The 22,811-nt window shown below is 45.4% G+C and overlaps 1 protein-coding gene across 7 annotated transcripts in view; it reads right to left on the bottom strand.

Annotated features, from left to right (window-relative positions):
• Positions 1–22,811, bottom strand: part of TANC2 (tetratricopeptide repeat, ankyrin repeat and coiled-coil containing 2) — a 163,573-nt gene that overhangs the window by 99,208 nt on the left and 41,554 nt on the right. For 2 of the 7 annotated variants that reach the window (XM_059868979.1, XM_059868980.1), the window contains 2 exons: positions 17,911–17,982; positions 11,399–11,578 (listed from right to left, as the gene is read on the bottom strand). In XM_059868979.1, the coding sequence (XP_059724962.1) occupies positions 11,399–11,578; positions 17,911–17,982 (252 nt within the window). The remainder of the gene's footprint in view (positions 1–11,398; positions 11,579–17,910; positions 17,983–22,811) is intronic. The other 5 variants (XM_059868982.1, XM_059868984.1, XM_059868983.1 and 2 more) reach the window with 3 other exon arrangements.

Raw genomic sequence — 22,811 nt, 5'->3', positions numbered from 1 at the left:
TTGAAGTTTCAGACTTTGTTTGCACTAAAAAAAAATATAAATAGAGTGGCTGGAGAGCTGGGACTATGGGATGAAACCACGTCATCAACATTTTAAGCCTATGTAAGATGTGCTCAAATACCCCAAAGATCCTCCAAAGACAGAAACAGGGAAGAGCTGGAGGGGAAAGAATTCCTCAACCCCTTGTATCCCTTTCCCCAACAGTTTTATTTCATTAAATGTTAAATTTAAAACAGATGAGAGGAGAATACTACAAAACACAAGGGCTGAATTGCATTATTCCCATTCCATCTCCTACTGTCCTGGACTTCTTTCTGTAATTCAGTGACTCAGATATTGCACTGGCACTAAAAATGAGGGAAAATGTCCAAAAAGGACCTGGATGTACTGCAAAGGAGATTTAGTCTACAGAGAGCAGCAAATAATCAAATTATAGGCAAACCTGGTCATTCACTGGTTAGAAAGAACCTGTTACACCAATTTCTAACAATGCTCAGATTTCAAGCTAAACTCTCAAGCAGACAGAAATCAGAAACCAAGCAAGCATCTACCAAAGCCATCTCATTTCCCTCTCTCTTGCATGAAGCTCAGGGAAAGCTGCCCAGTGGCACTGTGTGCCCACCAAGGGGCTTCTGTGGGGGGCTTTTTAAAATGGTCTATGCTGAACAGGCCAGTCAAATCTTCTCTGGACACTGACACAGCTTAATTTAGCTCAAGGCACTAGAAAAAGAGAAAATATCTTTAACTGATGATTCTTCCCACAGAAGAAAAGAGCAAGTGAAATGCAAACAGCTCTGAAATGCAGTTTATCTCTCTTTGTGTTTTACTCTCTCACAAAGCTCTTCTAGAACAGCTTTGAGGTCCCTTCACTCTGCAAATCTGCAATTCTCTCCATTGCACAGGAGGGTGCCCCTGCCCATGGCAGGGGGGGAACTGCATTCCTGTAAGGTCCTTTCCAATCCAAACCATTCTGTGATTCAAATCCAAACCATTCTGTGATTAACTCTGCCCTCCAGAGCTCCTCCTATTAAGATGTTCCACACTCACACCCAGAGCTCCCTCCAAGCCCTTTTCAGCACTGGATGCCACAACCACCACCTGCCAGCTGCCTGGTGCTAAGGGAGTTAAAAATGAGCAGTTATCCAGCAGAGAAGTAATCCAGCACCCTCGGCCACCTCCTGCTCCTCCTGCTCAGCCCAGTTTGCTTCCCTGACCTGCTCTACCTTCCCAGACAAAGCTCTGCCACCCCATCTTTGCAGTTACCCACTGCTCTGATTCTCTGTAATTACAGCAGTAAAAAATTAAAACCTGCACGAGGTGTTATGAGTAAAAAAAGGGTTTACCCATTTTTTTTAAAAAAAGGTTGCAGAGTTACAAGTTGAGCTGGGAGCTGGCTGCTGGCAGAGTTCTTTGTTAACTTCATTGAGTAATCACTCATCAAGAGTTGGTCATTAACCCTCTATTATTGAGAATTCCCCTTTTTGTATCATCCAGAAGGGATGGCCCTTGTGGGCAGTGCAAGGAGGGGACATCAGAGGACATGCAAAATAACCCCAGACCCAGAATGACACGAGAGAGCACCCCACCAAACCCAGGAAAACCCTAAAGCAACGAGCCAACCCAGAATTGGGAGATCGAGGGGATGTCTGGACACGAGGACAAAGGTCCAGAGCCTGCAGAGACTCTGAGAACCTTGGCTGGCCCTTGCCCCAGCCAGGACCCTGAGGGGCAAAGCAAAAAAGGGAACAAGGGGTATCCCCACTGCTCTCCTGAGGACAGGACCCCCAGCTCTGCCTCCCAGTGCACAAAGCTGCACTTTCCTCCTCCTCCGAGCCACCCCTGGGAATGATTACAGCATGACCAGGGACCCATCCTGCCTCCCAACCTGAGCTGATCACTTTTAATAAAGGCATTAAAAAGGAGAAAGATCTCCTGCCCCGTTTATTTCACAAGGGGTTTGGGACAGAACTGAAAAATAACAACAAATGCACTCTAGACAGCACTGCAAGAGCACTGCTGAAGGATTTTACAAGGAGCCAAGAATGATCAAAGGTGGGTATCAAATTATAGCAGCAAATTAAATTGGGACAGGAGTGGCAGGGCAAAGGGCAGCAGCAAGCCTAAGCTGCATGTAAACAAAATCTCATTCATTCTCCCACCATATCCTGAAGATCAAACCAGGATATTGTAACCATAAAAGAGAGAAGAGTAAACTGTAAAATATCTGACCACTCCCAGCCCAAGTAATCCCAAGACTGGATCCTGTTCACTGTATAAACCACTGTTTATGACCAGGAGCAAACAGCTGCAAGCCAATATAAATTCACTTCTTGATAACAGCATTCTAAAATAAAGGCAAGAGATTAAGAACAGCTAAGGTAATTTTATTTCTGTGCAAGTCACTCAAATTTAGTGATGCTAAAACTAATTTAGTTGGGTTAGCTGATACCACCAGAGCTGTAATTACACTGACACATATGCAGAAGTGTTCCATTCATATGAAACTGGATTTAGGATCCCCATTGCTCCGCTGGTAGCAGCGTCACAGAATATTCTATCCTTAAAATGAAGCTGCTTATCTGGCAAGGCACAAGCCTGAATTAGCTGAACTTGTTTGTTAACACTTGAAAAACTGCATCATGCTGCATTTACAAGGTGGGTTTTACCTAAGGAAATTGCTAATGCAGCCATCTGTAGTTTTCAGTAATTTATTTGCTCCTCCAACTCTTCATTTCCTTGCAAAATTAAAGGAGCTGTTTGAATTTTCTCTTTTGAGGAGTGAGGACTGCTCCTCATCCTTTCCTTCCACAGAGGAGCAGGGACAAGGACACATGGCATGCCTCAAGGATTTAACTGAACTACCTAATAACCATGAGATTATTTGTGTGAACACAGATGGCTGAAGCAGACTGTCACTGACACAGGAGTGCCACGCTCCTCATCATGAGCGGATTCAAGACCCAAAACTTCTCTGAGGCTTTGGTGCACATGAATCCTGTGACCCCACCAATGTCCCAGGACCAGGGGACACTGAAGTGTAAATAATGGGAAGGCAGCACCTGCAGGGCCCCTTTCCAAGCTGAAAGCCATGACATGCAACAGGGCCAGGACCATTTATTGACAGAAACACACCCATCTGGTGACTTCCCTTCCAGAAAACCACTTTCTCACTTACACCTACTCACTTCCATGGCTGAGAAGATAAAAAGAAAAGCATAACAGGGATAAAACCTGTTTTGTCCTAATCCTGCCTTCATCTCTGCATAGGAAATGCTTGTAAAAATTTCAAGTTTAAGCTTTCCAAAGGGGTGGGGACAATTTCCACTGTCCCAGGGTGCTCCCAGCCTTGTCCAACCTGGCCTTGGACATTTCCAGGGATGGGGCAACCTGTGCCAGGGCCTGCCCACCAGTGCAGGGAAGGATTTCTTCCTAATATCCAATCTAAACCCACCCTCTGCCAGTTTAAAGCCATTCCCCTTATTCTGACATCACAAGCCCTGGTATAAACTCCTTCTCCATCTTTCTTGCAGCTCCTCTAGTTAGGAATCTAGGAAATCTATCTAGCTCCAGGCTATCTAGGAATTACTGAGCATCAACAGCTGCTCCAGGAAAAGCACCACAGAGCAAGGAAAGAGAAGTGCCAAAGCAATGGTCCAGAGCCAAAGATCCAGCTCAATCCTCAACCTCCTGCATGGTTTGAGCATCAGTCACGGGATCTGTGATGAAAACTTGTGACTCTGCAGTGACCCCAGCAGCACCCTGCTCATGCTGTGCTGGAACACCCCATCATCCCAGACTTGGGGATAAGACCATGAGGAGTTTAACTGAACCTGACCAAGGTTTCCTGCATGGTTAGAGCCAGCCAGGCACAAATCCCATCAGAAATTAACTTCTGCAGAAGTAATGCTCAATCTCTGGGGGTGTGACTCAACCCAACACCTCCGTGTGGTCATCCCCTCTTCACACAAGAAGAAGTTTCCAAAATGGGTTGTCCTGCTGTGACAGAAGCAGGAGAGGCCCAAAGAACACACCCAGGCCTTTTCCTTAGAAAACATCCTGGGAGTTCCTTTCTGCTCTCCAGTGCACAGGACACCTCTGAAGGCACGTTCCAGAGTAGGAGGAAAACGTAGCCAAGGGAAAAAGAGTGATGGCCTGATTTAACTCCACAGGAGGCTTTCTACACCACCTCCTCTTGCTATAGAAACCTCTTAGCTACGTCTAAAAATTAAAAATTCTCACACACCAGAAGTGTAATCGTGACAGATGCTCCATTTTGTGCAGCCCCAGTGTGAAATAAGGACAATTTCTCTCTCTGAGCGTCTGAAAACCCATGGAGGTAAAAGGCAATTTTTTTGCCTTTTTAAACACTATCCACACGAGAGAAACTTTTGAGGCTCTCCCTCTGTTGAAGCATCTACACAAGTCTGAAATGTAGAGCTATTATCACCTTTTCCCAGCTCCAGTGCTGTGATGACATGTTTACCACATCCTCTGCAAGGCTGAGCAGTCCAACAGCCTGGATGCAAATAAAAATACCCTTGGGAAGAGCAAATTCTAAAGGTTCTGCAAAAACCTCACACCACCACCAAGGGAAACACATGGGATTCTCTGCAGATCTCTATTGCAATTTCTGCTCTGTCAAAAGGAAAGACAGTTGGGTGTCAAAATAAGACAGATAGGGTTTGTCTTGAAAACAGCACCAAGGAAAATCCTTGCTAGGACTGGTAACTGTCTTTCAAAAGCCAATAAATATGATATGCCAGTTTTTTCCTTCCCTTTATTTAAGAAAATAAAAGTTACATCCAAACTATCCCAAAATTAATGTAGAAATCTCATGAGTTTGACAGGTCTCCAACAAACAAAAACCCTGCAACACAGGATTTGGTTTAATTCCAAAAATTACAAACAGACACACTATTTATCTGAATAAATTTCAGGGACAGTTTTGGAGCTCCAAAAAAATTTAAAGCAGAAATGTTCTCATTTCCCACAAAGAATTACATTTAATAGAGACAAAAGTCCATCTGTGAGTACACAGGGACACATTCACCCACCTGTTTCATCTCTGCAAGCTCAAATGGTTTCCATTTGAGTATGAGCCTGTCAAAACAAATCACAAGTCCCAAAATAATGGATGAAGAATCCCAAAAATGGATAGTAAGAACTGGTACACCAGGGGAAAAAAATACTCAGCATATGTTATTGTAACTGAACCAGGATCCTCCTTCTCCAGCAGGTTTCATTGCTGGAGACAGAATCCCAGAATCACTGAGGCTGGAAAAGACCTCCAAGAGCATTGAGTCCAGCCTGTGCCTGACCCTCACCTTGTCACCAGGCCAGAGCACTGAGTGCCACATCCAGTTATTCCTTGGACACCTCCAGGGACAGGGACTCCACCACCACCACCACCCTGAGCAGCTCCTTCCAGTGCCTGACCATCCTTGCCATGGAGAAATTCTTCCTGAGACATCAGGATTTGCCACATTGAGAGCATAAAACAGGACTCAAAATCCAGATGGCCAAACCACAACGAAAAGTTGTGGGCATTTTAGGTCATTTTTTAAAAAAGGGACAACTCAGTTATTCTAACAAAACACAAGTTTTTTACTCATGAAATCTCTAGGCAAACAGAGATTGCAAGGGATCAGGGAAACTTCAATAGAAAATTAATTATGCCCAGAAAAAATGCCTTAAACACCTGGAACCACTAAAATCTAATGGCACTTTGCAGGTAACTGGGTCCTTGGCACTGCTGTGCATTCTGAGACACGGGGTGGGCCTCCCACCCAACCTCCACTCCTCCACAGGAACAGGAATTTCAGATCAGTGTCATGCTGACAGCATGACAGAGAATTCAATGAAAAGAAATGTAAGCCTACTGCAAACACCACGGGATAAAAATACTCAAAAAGGAGCAAAGTATCTCCTGACACCAACAATTTTAAGCACAATATCCTTCAAAAATTAGCTTCAACACGAGCATCAGGCACTTCAACAGCTTTTCCTCAAATTCTACCTTGGTCATGATTGTTTATTTACTTTTATTTCTAGAAGCTCACTCTTTCAGTGAAAAGCAAATATTTCTTTCCCTCAGCACAAAGGAGTTTTATAATCCACTCAAATCGAATTTGTGGTCATTTCAGAACACAAAAGGAAAACATTATCTCAATCCCATTGTTCTAACATTTTGAAAACAAAACGACTGGGTGTCTGTAGCATTTTCAAATCACTCCTCAGCAGTTCTATTTCAGCAATGCTCAGAAATCAAATTTTTTCATTGCACGTTCATTTTACGTTTTGCACGAGAGATTCTGCACAGCTGAGCAAGGAGGAGACAAACTCGGGTTATGTAAAACGAACTAAAACCCAAATAACCACCAGCAGCATCACTCTGACACTAACTCCCTCCTAGTCATGGCTTCCTCAGCATCCAGGAGCCCCACAATCCCTTACTGTACATTGATTTTCTGCAGTTAGAGGCTGAGGAATGCCCAACACAATCCCAACCAAAGACCGTGCGCGACGAATCGTCCCAATACTCACGGGGCTCTGCTCGCTCTCCCCATCAGCCAGGCTGGGAATTCAGGGGTGCAGCTGCCTGGAGAGCACTCTGGCACAGATCCTCCTCTGATCCCTCCCTCTCCCTAGCGCTGGCTCCATCCTGCTGCTCCCCACGTCAGGCTGATGTTACAGGTGACACCTCCCGCTGCTGATGTCAAGCTCTGCTCCCCAAAATCACAAGCACCGTCTCCCCGCGGCGCCCGCTGCTCCTAGGAGCATCACCTGCACATCCTCTGGGTGCCAGGAAAGGAGCTCCAGAAGGATTCCAGAGAAGCTCATGGACACACAGCCTTCCCTCTTCGCCAAGTCTCCCAGCCTTAGAGAGCTGCTTTAATTCCTACCAGAACGCCGCAGCAAATGTAGCCTCTACGCCTCCCCCGGGGGGAAAAGGAAGGATTTTTACAGTTTCTTTCCGTGGTGCAGCTTAATTTGCTCTTTTCCTAGAGCAAACTGCTGAAAGAACGGGGCAATAATGGATCAGGAGAGCAGAGTGACTGACTCATGGATGCTCTCCCGAATATTTCGGAGTAAGCCGAGGGGCTGGTGATGCAGCCCAGGACCAGAGCTGATGAATGGCGCAGTGCTGCTGTTGTCATGGCAACTGAGAGGAAAAGAAAAAAAAGGCAGCACCATATAAGGAGTTGTGACATGGATTCTGGGAACAATTTATACTAAAAGGCTCTAAGCCCTAGGATACTTTAAAGCTGCAGTACCCCCTTGGTTGGGGACAGGTTTCACTGCTCACACTGAAGCAGGGGGCACAGATTTCTGACAGGATCACATCCAGCCCACACACCTTTGCATTGGGAGGGCTGCACCAAAACAACCTGATTCTGCAGTGTGTGCAAGTAACTGGAACTGAAATAATTGAAATTATTAAATGGCTGGACACTCATAAGGACCCAAACTGAGATCTGTGAAAACAGAGTACCCACAGGCAGGCACAGCCCCACACAGGTGAGCAGCTCTGTCCTTCCAGAGCGAGGCTGAGATGAGCCAAACTGCAGCACCATCAGGTGGCTGAGTGCCTGAGTGGCACTGACACCAGCACAGATCCTGCCAGGCCTCCCAGATTCAGGAGAGCATTCCCAAATTAACCCATAACCCAGGCACTGCTGGGCAAGGGAGGCTGGCAGAGCCCCCAGAGCATCTTCAGGTATGGCAGAGCAGGGAAAGGCAGCTCACACTGTGAGCAAGGCCAACGTTTGCATTCCATGTGCAGCACTGGGGGAAAACACATTATTTACAGAACCATCATCAGCTGCTTTTCACTCAGTGCCTGTGCTCAAACAAGCAATACACAGTGAGGGAGAGAATGGCCACTGCCCACCCAGCACAGCAGGGCTGGAGCCCGGGCTCAGCAATGAAATCTTGTCAGAAATCCTTCCCACTGATGATTTATTTTGTTTTTAAACACAGAATCACAGAATGGCCTGAGCTGGAAGGGACATTAGAGATCATTCCTGTCCTGCCCTGGGGCAGGGACACCTCCCACTGTCCCAGGTTGCTCCAAGCTTTGTCCAGCCTGGCCTTGGGCACTGCCAGGGATCCAGGGGCAGCCACAGCTGCTCTGGGCACCCTGTGCCAGGGCCTCACCACACTCACATCACAGAATCATTGTTATGGCTGGAAAAGACCTTGGAGATGATCAAATCCAACCACCAACCTTGCAACACCAGCACATTCCACACCAAACCACGGAATCAAGGGCAAGAGCCACACATTTTCTGAGCACTTCCAGGAGTAGTGACTTCACCACTTCCCACATGTGCCAGCACTGACAGCTTCCCCCAGCACTCCCACCCCTGAGGCTGTGCCTCATCATCTCTCACGCTCCCACCCAGCTGAGCTGGTACAACAATTTGGAGAGAACATGTGGTCCTGGGGGCTGCAATCATTAATCTGGGTTTATCACCACTAAACAAGAAACAATAAAAGTTTTCAAATAGATCTGAGCTTTTTAGTCAGTTAACATCAAAGAACACTGAAGCATTTGCTGAAGGTACAGAGAAGGGAGGTGTGACACTCCTCGTGGCTACTCCCAAGAGATGCAAGGGTATCCCTAGAGGGATGGGGAGAGGACAAGACCCCAGCACCACAAATGACAGAAAATGTTGTGGGTTGAAGTCCCCAGCCCAGATGGACCTGGAGGGTGCTGAGAACCACAGTGGTGGGTCCTTACTGGCACCACTGGGAAGAGCAAGCCTCCATCCTGCTGAAGGATCTAGTGAAAAAATACACATCTTCTCTAGGAAAGAGGCTGCTATTAACTTCATAGGAATATTCCTACTGATTTATATGATTTCTGTTCTTAGGGGAAGTTCCCACATTCCCCAAACACAAGGGAGGAATGCCCTCAAAGAGAGGATCTGCAATGAAACCAGATCCCCAGGCCATGCCTTTGAAGACACTGAAGCAGCTAATTCACACTGGATACAGCAGGATCAGGCCTCTGAGAATCCAAACTGAAACATCCAGGCCAGGTTTTTGCTAGAAAAAACACGATTTCTTCCCTCAATATCTTGCTAATATTCTCCCCTCCTCACTCTCTGCACAGGCACTCACACACATGCTCTTTCTAAGAGAATCCCAATGCTTGCAACCTGTCATTCAATAGAAAAAATAGCCACAGCCAAGTACAGTGATGAATAAAATTATCCCTGTGCACATAAATGCACAATATGCAAATGAACACTCCTTCCTGAGGAGGAGGAGGAGGAGGAGGAGGAGGAGGAGTGGGATGCAGCACAGGGCTTTGTGCAAACCCTCTGCAAATGGTGGGTTCCACAGGAGTGGAAGAAAAAATCATGAGCTGAGTCTTTCAGCCCAGTATCTCCTTTATGAACCTAATGCATGCATTTTTGGCATCAATTCCCAAAAGCACTTACACACATTCAGCCCTAAGCAGCCTCCTGGAAAGCACTGCTGTCCTCAAGGCAGGTACACAGAGCACCTGCATTATTTTCATCACAGCTATGGCTTTGAGTCAGCAATAACACACCCTTGATCCACAGTAGAATATTTAAGCCCATTGTTTCAACATCAGCTGCTCTTTGTGCAGTGAGCACAGGAACTTTTAAGTGCTAATTTTATTGCAAACACAAACCAAAATGGTGTCTTCCATTACTTCACCTGGGCTGGCAGGGTGGGGTGTTTTCCTTCCCTTTATTACATATTTTTCACAATATTTTTGTTAATGAAGCCACTATTATAATAAAAAATAATTAAATAACTGAGATTATAACAAACTGAGGTTGAATGTGCTGATTTAAGTATGCTTTCAGCCAGTGCTAAACCAGAGGTGACACAGGCAGGAGGGGGAGAGCTGATTACTTATGCTGACTATTACCTCACCCCTTAGAGTGACAATGATCCTAGTTGTTTTTTTAATCACCAGACTATTCAGCAGAGTGGAAATGGCACCCACGTGGAATATTTATCACCCTCTGAACCCAGCCAAGTCTTCATACCCAGCAAACCCAGATACCAAGATGTGAGTGAGTGACCTTAGTGCCTCTGGGTAGAAAACTCTCACTCTGTGGAATGTGCTCCTGAGGCTTTTTACCAAAAATGGACATTTTAAACTTTTCTGTGGATGAAAAGCTGCTTTGGTTAAAGGCAGACAGATTAGAGAACTTTCAAAGATTACATTATCATAGAAATAGGGAATGGTTTGGGTTGGAAAGGAGATTAAAGCCCAACCCCTGCCATGGCAGGGACACCTTCCACTGTCCCAGGTTGCTCCAAGCCCCATCCAACCTGGCCCTGGGCACTGCCAGAGACTGGGCAACCTGTGCCAGGGCCTCACCATCCCCACAGCCAGGAATTTCTTCCCCATATCCAATCTAAATCTCCCCTCTTGCAGTCTGAACCCAATTCCCCCTTGTCCTGTCACTCCAGCTCCCAACAGAAAGTCTCTCTTTGGCTGGAGGCTCCTTCAGATACTGGTAAATGGACATCAATTTTAATTTTAAAAAAAAATTAAAAGAGAAAGGTTTTATGTACCATAAGGGTGAGGGTCCCATCCCCTCACCAACCCCTCTGCAGACACAGAATTATGACAGGAACAGAATCTCTCTCCCCAATCCTTTCCAAGTTCTCCTTTCACCAGAGGGCAGAGGAAACAAAAGGCACCAAGTGCATCAAAGCTCCCTTTTGTACACATAGATCAGATTTTATTCCATAAAAACTCTTTTTGGAGATTTCCCTCAGCACAAGCACAGGACCCTGGCTGACAGGACCATAAAGCTGGGCACAGAGGGGGTCAGACTTTAGGCAAAAAGCAAGTTTCTCACAAACTGTTACCAGTAGAAATACTTCTTTTCAGGCTTTTATATGGATGTTGGACTCCAAGTGCTTTTGAAAATCAAACTACTGCATCATCTCTAGGTATTCATACCACAATCCTGACAGGATAGATAAACAAAGCAGTACCTAAAAATATGCATGAACCCAAAAAAAAAATCACTTTGCTACAGAAGTTCATAATTTCTGATGTTCTCTCGACATTCAAAATTTAAGCATCAACTTCTTTCAAATCACTGTAATGCTCCCACAGTGCATAACAGCAACACAAAGTGGAACTGAAACACACTCTGATAGAAATTTCTCAAAAATGAGAGAATATTTGTAAACCAGAGAGACCTTTTTCAGCAAAGATTTCTCTGTCAAAATCCAATCCATCCCCAGCTTTGACTGAAGCCAATGCTGTAATAAACAAATGAATGACTTCCATACAGAAACCATTCCAAGCTTTTTCTTTTTGTTTGTTTTTTTCTTACAGATTTTTGCACCAACGGACCTTAAAAGCCCAAGTGAACTTTCTTTAAGTCCTTACCAGTTAACTTCTTCACAGGTTGGAGCCGAACACTGATAGACTGATGTGTGAGTAAGGGGGAGGATGGAAGGGAGCGGGACATGCCCTCCATTATCCGAATGTGCTGCATACCTTCGGTCACTGCGAGCGGCGCGATGGCGTAGTCGGGTTCAAAAGCACAGTCGTTCTCTGTGGAGGTGCCTGAAGGGCAGAGGAAAAGAAAACACCACTTGGTTGGAAGGCAAGGGAAAGAATCCTGCTTCCAGCATTGCAAAAGGGCTGGCTGGAGGGAGCCCTGGGCAGAGCTGACTTGACAACTGCTTGTTGGCTTTGCGCGCTCGTGACGCGTCCCTTGAAGAAGCATCTCAGCACCTCTCTGTGAGATGAACAACACAACCATGAAGACATCCCTTGAAATAATTTTAAAGAGCATCTCAGCACCTCTCTATGAGATGAGCAGCAGAACCATGAAGACATCCCTTGAAATGATTTTAAAGGGCATCTCAGCACCTCTCTCTGTGAGATGAACAGCACAACCATGAAGACATCCCTTGAAATAATTTTAAAGAGCATCTCAGCACCTCTCTCTATGAGATGAGCAGCACAACCATGAAGACATCCCTTGAAGTAATTTTAAAGAGCATCTCAGCACCTCTCTATGAGATGAACAACACAACTATGAAGACATCCCTTGAAATAATTTTAAAGAGCATCTCAGCACCTCCCTCTATGAGATGAACAACACAACCATGAAGACATCCCTTGAAATAATTTTAAAGAGCATCTCAGCACCTCTCTATGAGATGAACAGCACAACCATGAAGACATCCCTCGAAATAATTTTAAAGAGCATCTCAGCACCTCTCTCTATGAAATGAGCAGCACAACCATGAAGACATCCCTTGAAATAATTTTAAAGAGCATCTCAGCACCTCTCTCTGTGAGATGAACAGCACAACCATGAAGACATCCCTTGAAATAATTTTAAAGAGCATCTCAGCACCTCTCTCTGTGAGATGAACAGCACAACCATGAAGACATCCCTTGAAATAATTTTAAAGAGCATCTCAGCACCTCCCTCTATGAGATGAACAGCACAACCATGAAGAAGTCCCTTGAAGAAATTTTAAAGAGCATCTCAGCACCTCTCTCTATGAGATGAACAGCACAACCATGAAGACATCCCTTGAAATAATTTTAAAGAGCATCTCAGCACCTCTCTCTGTGAGATGAACAGCACAACCATGAAGACATCCCTTGAAGAAATTTTAAAAGGCATCTCAGCACCTCTATGAGATGAACAACACAACTATGAAGACGTCCCTTGAAATAATTTTAAAGAGCATCTCAGCATCTCTCTCTGAGATGAACAGCAGAACTGTAGTGTTGTATTGCACTAAGTACCACACTGTAGCCATGATATTTTCTGAAAAATCCTTTCCTTAGGATTTTTCCTCCTGAGAAGCTGAGAGGCCTCAGGAACAAACTGTAAACAATGATTCTCTGCTGCTGTGGAATGCAGCAGGTGGATCTGGGATTGGTCTCTGTGGTTGTTTCTAATTAATGGCCAATCCCAGTCCAGCTGTCCAGACTGTCTAGGTCACAGACAAACCTTTGTTATTCATTCCTTTTCTATTCTTAGCCAGCCTTCTGATGAAATCCTTTCTTTTATTCTTTCAGTATAGTCTTTAATATAATATATATCATAAAATATTAAATCAAGCCTTCTGAAACATGGAGTCAACTTTCTCATCTCTTCCCTCATCCTGGGACCCCTGTGATCACTGTCACAAATGGTGACCCCGAGGAAAGAACTGACACACAGAACCATGAAGAATTTCTTTCAGTGTTCTTAATTTGTCTTTCAGAGTCTTAGAGTCACTAGTTTTCAATATAATGACCGTAGTTTTTAGATTGGTGGTTTCTAATAAAAAACCAGCTAAATTAAATTTCAATAGGAGGACCTTTAGCCTAAAAAACCCCACAAACTCCAAATAAAATGAAGAACAAACGCCTCTAAAAACAGCCACCAGCTCCAACTCTCCCAAGAGACACACAAAGCCCATGTGGGGGTTGCATCCCTACACATCCACAATGCAATACATGGAACAGCATGAGAACAAGTGAAGATAGCATAATTCAAGGACTTGACCCTAATTGTAATCAATATTAATGAACAGTGAAGGGAAGGTGCTTCAGATCAGCAAGAGTCAGGAGCCATAAGGTTCCTCCTGTCACAGCAGATATGGAAACCTCGGGGTCAAGGACACCTGGATCTCCACTCTTGTCAGGAAGATGAACAACCTACCCCAGACAACCAATAATTCATATGCAAAACCAACCCAAACTGTTAGCATTCATATTTCATTAATTTTTCAATAATGTGAGAAGGCCAGACTCGTGTCACTCTGCTACAAGATGGATTTCAGCTCTTATTGAGTGCTGATGTTTGACATTCCTCACTGGATTTCCACTGGATAGCTGTGCTGTTCTCAGTGGCTTGTGGGAGTGTTTTTAAAAGAGAAAATGTTTGCTGGACAGAAAGGGAGATGGGCAAGAGTGGGAATAAGACTGAAGGGTAAGAGCCTCAAATGCATGGCACTCCAGAGGAGATGGAAAAGCTGTATTCCCAATATCCAAAGCACAATGTGAACACCCCAACAGATTGCTTACAAGCAGCAGAAAAACCCACGTTGAAATAGCTGTCAGAACTCCTGGCCCAGCTCCCAAAGGGTTCTAGAGGGCTGCAGCAGCAGGGGCTGAAATGCAGCCACTGCTGGTGCCAGCCATCAGGAATGGCTCTCATGCTCTTTACACGAAAGCCAAATGTGCACCAGCACCCTTCACACCTTCCCTGGTTTGGACAGCTCAAAACACAACTCTCTGCCTGCTTGCTCCTCACTCACCAGTCACCAGGAGCTCTCTGCAGGCTCTGCCAGCCCAGCCAGGCTCACCAGGAGTGGCAGGGAAGACAAACCTTCAGCTCTGCCAAAACTAGATCCAAAAAGCCAACCCATGATGGGCTTTTAAAACACATTTGGCACCAGGCATGAAAAACCAGATTTGCCACCAATGATTTTGATTCTTAAAAATAATTTCAGTTGCCTCAGGATAAATTTTAGGGAACCATAAACCATGGGCATCTCCTGCAGCTTAAAGTCTGGGAAAGACTTACAAGCCTGTGTGCATTTCAGTGGTTATTATGGTGTAAGCTCCCAGTGTCTTTGATCAATCTGCTTAAAATCAAGGGCAGTATGTTATTTAAAAAATAAAAGTAATTATAGGTGGGTAGAGTTTTCCCTCTTAAAATGCAAAGGCTTTACAACATAACAGAGAACTCACAAAACATCCACAAGGTACTACCTTCATTTCACACACACCAGAATTTCTCTCCTCCTTGGCAGAGTAAATAAACCCACAAGCAAAACCCCTGAAACAGTCTGGAATTTGTTTTGATCAGAAAGAATATTGGGCTTATCAAACCCTAGAATTGGGGCTTGTTGATGGCTGAACTGGAACTTTAGCAGTTTGCTTATATAAAATATATTTAAATAAAATGTTACTGCAAAGTGCATACTTGAACTAGTAAGATATTTCTTGGAGTTTTACAAGATTACCACAGAATCACTCAGGTTGGGAAAGACCTTTAAGATCATCAAGTCCAACCATCAACCCAGCCTCACCACGATGTTCACCACTAAACCATGTCCCTAAGTGCCACATTCACACGTTTTTGGAACATTTCCAGGGATGCTGACTCCAAAAATATTTTCCTAAACCAACCTAACCCAACCCTCTGACCTAAACCTCCCCTGGCACAACTTGAGGCTGTTTCCTCTTGTCCTGCCAATGAAGCTTTGAAGACACCTGGACATCACACATGGTAAGGTCAGACAGAGGAAGACAACTGCCCCATTTCAGCTGGGTGCTTTATCCAAGGATAATAAACTTCCTCAACCCACCATCATGAAAAATACCCATCAGCATGTGCAGAAAGATTCCAAGTGATGGGCACAGCTGGGAAAAGTTAGAGACAATGCTTCTACAGAGCAGAGAGACTTCTCCTTCCACCCTGCAAAAAGCCTGCCTCTACAATTGCATCCACTGATCCAAATGGAAATATTTAGCTCAGAAGCTTGTTGCTCCAAGAACTTGGAAGCTTTTTAACCTTTTCCCCTTCCATTCCCTCTCAGGCTGAAACTTCTTGCTGGTTACTGCAGCTCCTTCAGTCAGTCACCAAAGAGGTACAGATCAGTTACTCTTGAGAAAGGATTTGCAAAAAAAACTCTGCCCAAACCCATGCCTTTCCCACAGCAGCAGAGATCCAGAACAGCTGGGCTGAAAAGGAACTTGAGAGATCAGAATGTGCTCAGATAGCTCCCAGCAGCAACTGCATCTGAGCTGCTCTGCCCCAGAACAAGGAACCACTGGACACAAGCCAGACACAAAGGACATGCCAGGCACCCACAGCAGAGCCTCTAGAACAGTGACACAGAAACAGCTTCACCTGAGCTCCAAGGAAAAGCCTCTAGCACAGCCACAGCTTCACCTGAGCTCCAAGGAAAAGCCTCTAGCACAGCAACAGCTTCACCTGAGCTCCAAGGCAGAGCCTCTAGCACAGTGACACAGCCACAGCTTCACCTGAGCTCCAAGGCAGAGCCTCTAGCACAACCACAGCTTCACCTGAGCTCCAAGGAAAAGCCTCTAGCACAGCAACAGCTTCATATGAGCTCCAAGGCAGAGCCTCTAGAACAGTGACACAGAAACAGCTTCACCTGAGCTCCAAGGAAAAGCCTCTAGCACAGCGACACAGCCACAGCTTCACCTGAGCTCCAAGGCAGAGCCTCTAGCACAGCAAGAGCTTCACCTGAGCTCCAAGGCAGAGCCTCTAGCACAGTGACACAGCCACAGCTTCACCTGAGCTCCAAGGCAGAGCCTCTAGCACAGCAAGAGCTTCACCTGAGCTCCAAGGCAGAGCCTCTAGCACAGCCACAGCTTCACCTGAGCTCCAAGGCAGAGCCTCTAGCACAGTGACACAGCCATAGCTTCACCTGAGCTCCAAGGCAGAGCCTCTAGCACAGCCACAGCTTCACCTGAGCTCCAAGGCAGAGCCTCTAGCACAGTGACACAGCAACAGCTTCAAGTGAGCTCAGAGTGGGGAAGAACAGCCACTCTCTCTCAACATCAAAGCACTCCTTCTATGCATGCTACCATGGGATATGTACAGCTATAAATCCTCTGGTTCCTTCCTGATTTTACTTTAACTCTACTTTAAAATGATAAAATTTAAAATAATAAATTTAAATACAGCAATTGAAAGATCCTATGTGAAAAGAGCAGTTGACACTTCTGAGCTTCAGGGTTTTAACTATCAATTCCAATCCCCCTAATTCTGATCACAGCTTCAATGACTCAAAATCACCTCACCCAGGCAACACTGGAATGCTGCCAAAAAAGGACAATTCTCTGGAGAAAATGTCCCCATAATAAGTCATTAGGACACCATGACAACAACAGGCTTGAGCCTAAATGAAAGGAAAATTATTACTGCAATCCCAAAGACAGACTAAGTCAATGAGCATAGAGCCCACCAGAGCCCTTACTCACAAAAAATGCTGCTCAGTCTCAAAGCTGTGTGAGAATACAACATTTTCACAACCCTCACAAATGAGAAAATGCTTAAAACTTAGTAAAGCTGCTTCCAAGGACACGTAACCCAGCACACATCTAAGACCAGCTGCTGTCAGGGACAGAAATCCCCATTAGAGGACTCTGTGTGGGGTTAACCAACCACCAAACCTATTCTGAGTGACAGATACTCAACAAAAGAGTCTGCTGGATTGTTATTTAAAGAATATAAACCCTGGTTTCAGTACTTCCTTCCTTGGACCTTTTGTCCTCCTCCTCTGGGATGAAACAAACCAAAGCAAAAGATGCAACGTGGGGCTGTTGAGCCCCCAGAAAGGTACACACAGGTCCTTTTCTATCACACCCCAGGGCTTGGGGAGGGATAACCTGGTTCTGGTGACCCTGCCTGGTTCTGGTGACCCTGCCTGGTTCTGGTGACCCTGCCTGAAGCTCTTTGATATCAAGGGCAAGACAAATATAAACTTGGAAAGGGAGTGCTGGTTTGGGCTGGTAGGTGCTGAAGAATTCCAGCTCCAACAGCAGAGCACTGCCCCTGTGGCTGCAGCACAGAGATACCTCTGCAGGTGTACCTGAGCTGCACCAGGAGTTGGGTTCAACTCCTTCAGGCACTCACAGATTGCCTGGCTGGTCACTCTCCTGTGGCTGCAGCACAGAGACACCTCTGCAGGTGTACCTGAGCTGCACCAGGAGTTGGGTTCAACTCCTTCAGGCACTCACAGATTGCCTGGCTGGTCACTCTCAGCACGCTGGCAGCTGTGTGGACAAGAAGCACGGGTGCAAAGTCTGCCAGGTGACACAGTCTGACGAGAAACACGACACGTGGGAGATGCCACAGGTGAGCACACGAGACGAGTCCCCGAGGCAGAACAAGAGTCAGGTTTTACCTTGCCCAGCTCGGCTCTGACGGGAGTCTACACTTGCCTGTCTTCGGTCTGGTGGCTCCTCGTTCCCTCCATCTGCACGAGAACCAAAACAGCACAAGTAGAACATCACAGTGGACACGGCAGGCAGATGCAACTTTTCCTTGAGTCCCATCACCTATCTCAGAGGATCAGCAGGACAAAAGGTCCCTCTGGCAGAATGAAACTGGGGAAACTGCTGCTTGACTCTGCTGCTCCTTCCACCTTTGCCCCAGCTCACTGCAGTGAAATCCATGAGGTCCTCGGGGATAGAAAGAAGCTTTTACTTGCTCCTATTGATGCCACAGACATCTGAATGAGATAAGAACCAAACTGTGCATCTTCAAAGAGCTCCTTCACTTTGGACTGTTATATCAAAATATAAAAATATTTAGCACTGGAATAAAGAGATCCAGAAAAAAAAAATTTAAAATATCTGAAATACGAAATTTGAAACTGTGTCCCTTTAAAATTATTTGTCTGCTCAAAACCAGGAAGGCTGGGAAGAATAAAATCTCTTATTACATCCTCTTGAAACTGTTTAGGAAAGCAGCTAACAAATCCCAAATCCATCTGTGGAAATGCAGAGTGGGACATTGTGTACAATATTATAGAATTAATTACAGGCTGCTCCTCATTGATCAACTGACCAGATTAGAAACAATAGATACACCCATCAATAGAGATGCTTGAGTACATGGAGTCTCTGGCAGCTGAGAGCAAAAAGAAGCCCAACTCCACAGAGGGGAAAAAGAAAACAGAGGGATTTCAAATTCAGGCTGTATTTCAGCAGCTCTTTCCTTATGGTAGAGGAAGGGGAAGCTTTTAAAATCTTTAAAAACAGTTTTGAAATCACTGAATTCTTACAGAGCTGTTTAAAAACTCAACAGCTGGTTTAGCATTGATGTGTTTTGATGATACTAAAAGCAATTTTGATATATTTGTATCTCTGGATAGCTCTACAGAAGTTATTTGGTGGAGAGGGTGCCATAATTTAACTTTATCAACCTCTGCTACATCTGAGCTATATCTGGCTTGATGAGAAGTTATGAATTGCAGCACAAGAGCAGAACTAAAATGGAGACTAAAAATTGGAATCTACCCCCACCCCCAAAAAGAGAAGAACCACATGCCAGGCCAGGAGAGGTTTTCTGTTCCCTCTTCCCTTGGTGAAATGCTCCCAGCCTTCAGTTTTCCTGCAGCAATGCTCAGGCACCTTGAAGAGATGCCAGGCAGGCCATTTCTGTCACCTCTGCATCCCTCCCTGCTGACACAGCAGCTGCATGTGAAGGCTGTCTGGCTCCAGCAGCCCAGAGCCCTGGTTTTAAATGAGCTGCACCCACCCCAAGAAGCCAACAGTGGCCAGGGAGGCCACAGAGCATGACACTCACTGCCCAGTTCCCTTCTGACTCTGGCTGCCAGAAGGATGTCACACTGCAAATACAATTGCAACTGCAATATCATCATCATCACCATCACCATCCCTAGTGGTCCCTGGCTCTGAGCCCCCACAGACAACCTCTAAGTCATGGAGAAAACAAAACCCCTTTGGAGCCATGAACATAAATCCAAATGCAAACTAAACATTTCAAAAGACAAGCAAGTGCCAGCATTAAAATCAGGAGTGAAGCCCTGCATTTATCCAGAGACAAACTCCCTCCCTGAAAGTTTCACCATCCTTGCAAGTGTTTGACACCAAACCACACGGGGCTTGGGGGTGGAACTGGATGAGCTCTAAGGTCCCTTCCAAGCCAAGCCTGAGATCTCTGAGGATTCTGTGGATCTGCTGCACAGCTTCCCAGGGGTATCAAACCCTGCCTTGGGAACAAGCCGTGGCCAGGGAGGGGCTGGGGGCAGCAGATCTGGGGTCCCACTCCCCAAAATGCTCCAACACTCAAAGGTGGCACACCAAATGGTGACAACAGGCTGCCAAAGCCACTGGGTTGGAGAAGAGGAACAGGAATTGAGAGTCTGGGATGGATCTCCCTGCAAGTCATACAACACATTAAGGGGGGAAGAATGCTCACAGTAAATGAATCTCCAAAATGCATTTAGTGGGTGGGAAAGGAAAAAATAAATCAGATGACTCAGCAAATATTAAATCTTCAGTCAGCATACAACCTCTGCTGCATCTGATTTGGATGCAGCAAAGGTGGAGCTCGGTGGAAACCAAGGAGGGAAAGGAACAGCCACAGTTCAAAGTGGAATAACTGAACTATTTAACTCTTTTTTCTCTTCACTACAAATAAAAATGTTGAGCATATTCTGCTCCTGGCAGTGGAGGAGCAAGGTTAGCAGGGAACAATACCACAGTTAATTAAGAAGTTATCTCACTGTGCATGCAGAAAAGGGGAGATTACTGTTTCTAAGGGAATATTAATTCTCACAGTTTTTAACTTCCAAGTGCTCGTATCTACATCCACCTCTGTGTGAGCATGGGGACTCTGCCATCACAGCAACACTCCTAGATATGTTAATTATTCATGATTTTAGGCAGTTGTTACTATCTGCTTCAGGAATAGCTATTGTTCATAGACAGGACCTACTTATCAGACAACATTTTCAGTATCACTCCTGAAGTTCGATTGACTCAGTTACTGTAATGATTGCCAGGGTGGTCAAACACCAAAGTTATTGACAAATCCTTCAATGCAACAGCTAAAATAGGTCACCAGAAGTAAATCAGTTGTGAAATCATTGCTAGAGAACACAGCTATCCATGTTAATTTAAAATAAAGACCAGCACAGACTGAGATGAACCTGTTTAAGGAGCTTTACAGAAGTCATCAAGCAAAGAGAAAACAATCAAATGCCATGAGGGAAGTGAATAATATTGTAAATATTGACTCAGCAATTCATATTCTCTTGCATCTCACTATGAAAGGGAAAAAAACTTTTATGATCTTTAAAAAAATCTCAGTGTTAAGAAAATCCATTAACTCTTACAGAGTATTTTAGTTTTTGAAAGCTGCTGCCTCCTCAGTGTCCAGCATCTGTCCACCTGGGATGCTGGACACAGGTCAGAAACCCGACAAGGCTTTGGAGATGCTGATTCTGAGTCAAGAACAGAGCAAACAGTCATGGCTATTAACTCTTTCTCTCAGTTACAAGAAGGGATCTCAAAGCTCATGATTACTCACAGGATCAACAGAGCAGCCTCTCCTGCTATAGCCAGGTATGAGAAACACTCCTGCTTCCTCTTCTCCCCCCATCCCCATTCCACCAGCTCTCCATTAAAGCCAATGCACAACAAATCCCCCCCAACACACACAGCTGGATTCTCTGAACTGACTGCTCTGACAAGGAAGGAAAATCTCAAGGTTTCAGCATTCCTAAACAAATCCCCTGCACAAAGCACCACAACTAGCATGAGGGGGCTGCAAACAGGAGCCAGATCTGCACCAGCATCTGCACCAGCACCTCTGGTGTCAGTAAATCCCACAGCACCTCTGGCATCAGCTCTGTCAGCACCTCCCGCCAGGCATTCTCGTTAAAGGCAAACATAACAAGATTGATACAAAATCAAGTGCTAGCAGCCCAATATTTCTGGTTTCCTATTTAATTAAAAGGCCTTTAAAACCCACACTGTGACTAAACGTCTCTCAAGATCTCTGATCTGACAAAGCAATTTTTAAAGCAGGAGAAGCCAAGGGTGGGTGAGGCTGCTGCACGCATGCTGGGGAATCTGCGGCAGGAACCGACTGCATCGGGTGTGCTGCTGCTCTCACAGCAACCAGCAGAGCACACTCCACTGCAAGAGCTGATAAATCAATAGTTTAAATCCACATCACATCAAAACTGTATCTGGAAAAGGTGGAAGACTCACACAAAGCCAGTCAAGCTGTTAGGGACGGATCCGATTCCAGCCCAGCATCCCTGCGGAGCATCCCCGTACGCACAGCACGGCGCCCGGAGATGGGGCTCCCAGCTGCCATTGTGCTCCCAAAACAAAGACACAGGGGGGAAAAAACCTTGAAATAAATAAATCAGACAGCTCCAGGGGCTAGAGGCCACCGGGAGGATCCTGGAGCTGCTGCTGCAGGAGCCAGAGCAGAGCCTGAGCCTGGAACCTGCCGCAGCGATGCCGCCAGAGGAGAGCGAGCTGCAAATCTTCCTCTCAGCATTCCCGATGGATTCCAGCCTGCTAAGAAATGACACGTGCCACATGATCTGCCTGCTGCTCTCCCAGGGTGAGATGTGCCTGGGAAGGGGCAAAGTGTTTCCCAGCCAGAGCAGGAGAGAGGAGGGAGCCCAGTCTGGTACAGAAACCAATTATTTTAATCAAAAGTCCTTCCTGATCCTTTAGTTTGTATTTTTCAAACAGAAAACAATATGCACCATCATTACAAATTCTTATTATGCTTTAATTAATTCTATTATAAATTCTACTACATATTCTATTAATTCTATTAAATATTCTATTAATTCTATTATTGTTGTTGTTGTTGCTATAGAATAGCAACATGGCTTAAGAGGCTTTGGCAATTCAGAAACATACTCAAGTCCATCCATTTATCATCCAAGTTCCTCTGTCTTTGAGGAAAGGCATTTGGGCAGAGCAGGAATTATGGATTTGTTTGGTTTATCAAGGGAGCTCTAACACGGATCCAGGGAAGCATCACCCAGCAAACGTGATGCTAAAATGTCTCAACACCTTCCAAATGTTGGCTTTTTTTTTTTCTCCACCTGCTCCTGCTACATTTTTTATGGCAAAAACTTCTTCTTTTTAGGAGCAGAGCATGGACACTTGCTGGGATGGTGCATGACAACCTAACAGGTGCCCAGAGCAGCTGTGGCTGCCCCTGGATCCCTGGCAGTGTCCAAGGCTGGATGGGGCTTGGAGCACCCTGGGATGGTGGAAGCTGTCCCTGCCCAGGATGGGCTTT

The sequence above is a fragment of the Haemorhous mexicanus genome, chromosome 28, assembly GCF_027477595.1.
Source record: "Haemorhous mexicanus isolate bHaeMex1 chromosome 28, bHaeMex1.pri, whole genome shotgun sequence".
NCBI lineage: Eukaryota > Metazoa > Chordata > Aves > Passeriformes > Fringillidae > Haemorhous > Haemorhous mexicanus.
The sequence above is the reverse complement of the archived record's forward strand: the minus strand, read 5'-3'. Positions and strand labels throughout refer to the sequence as shown.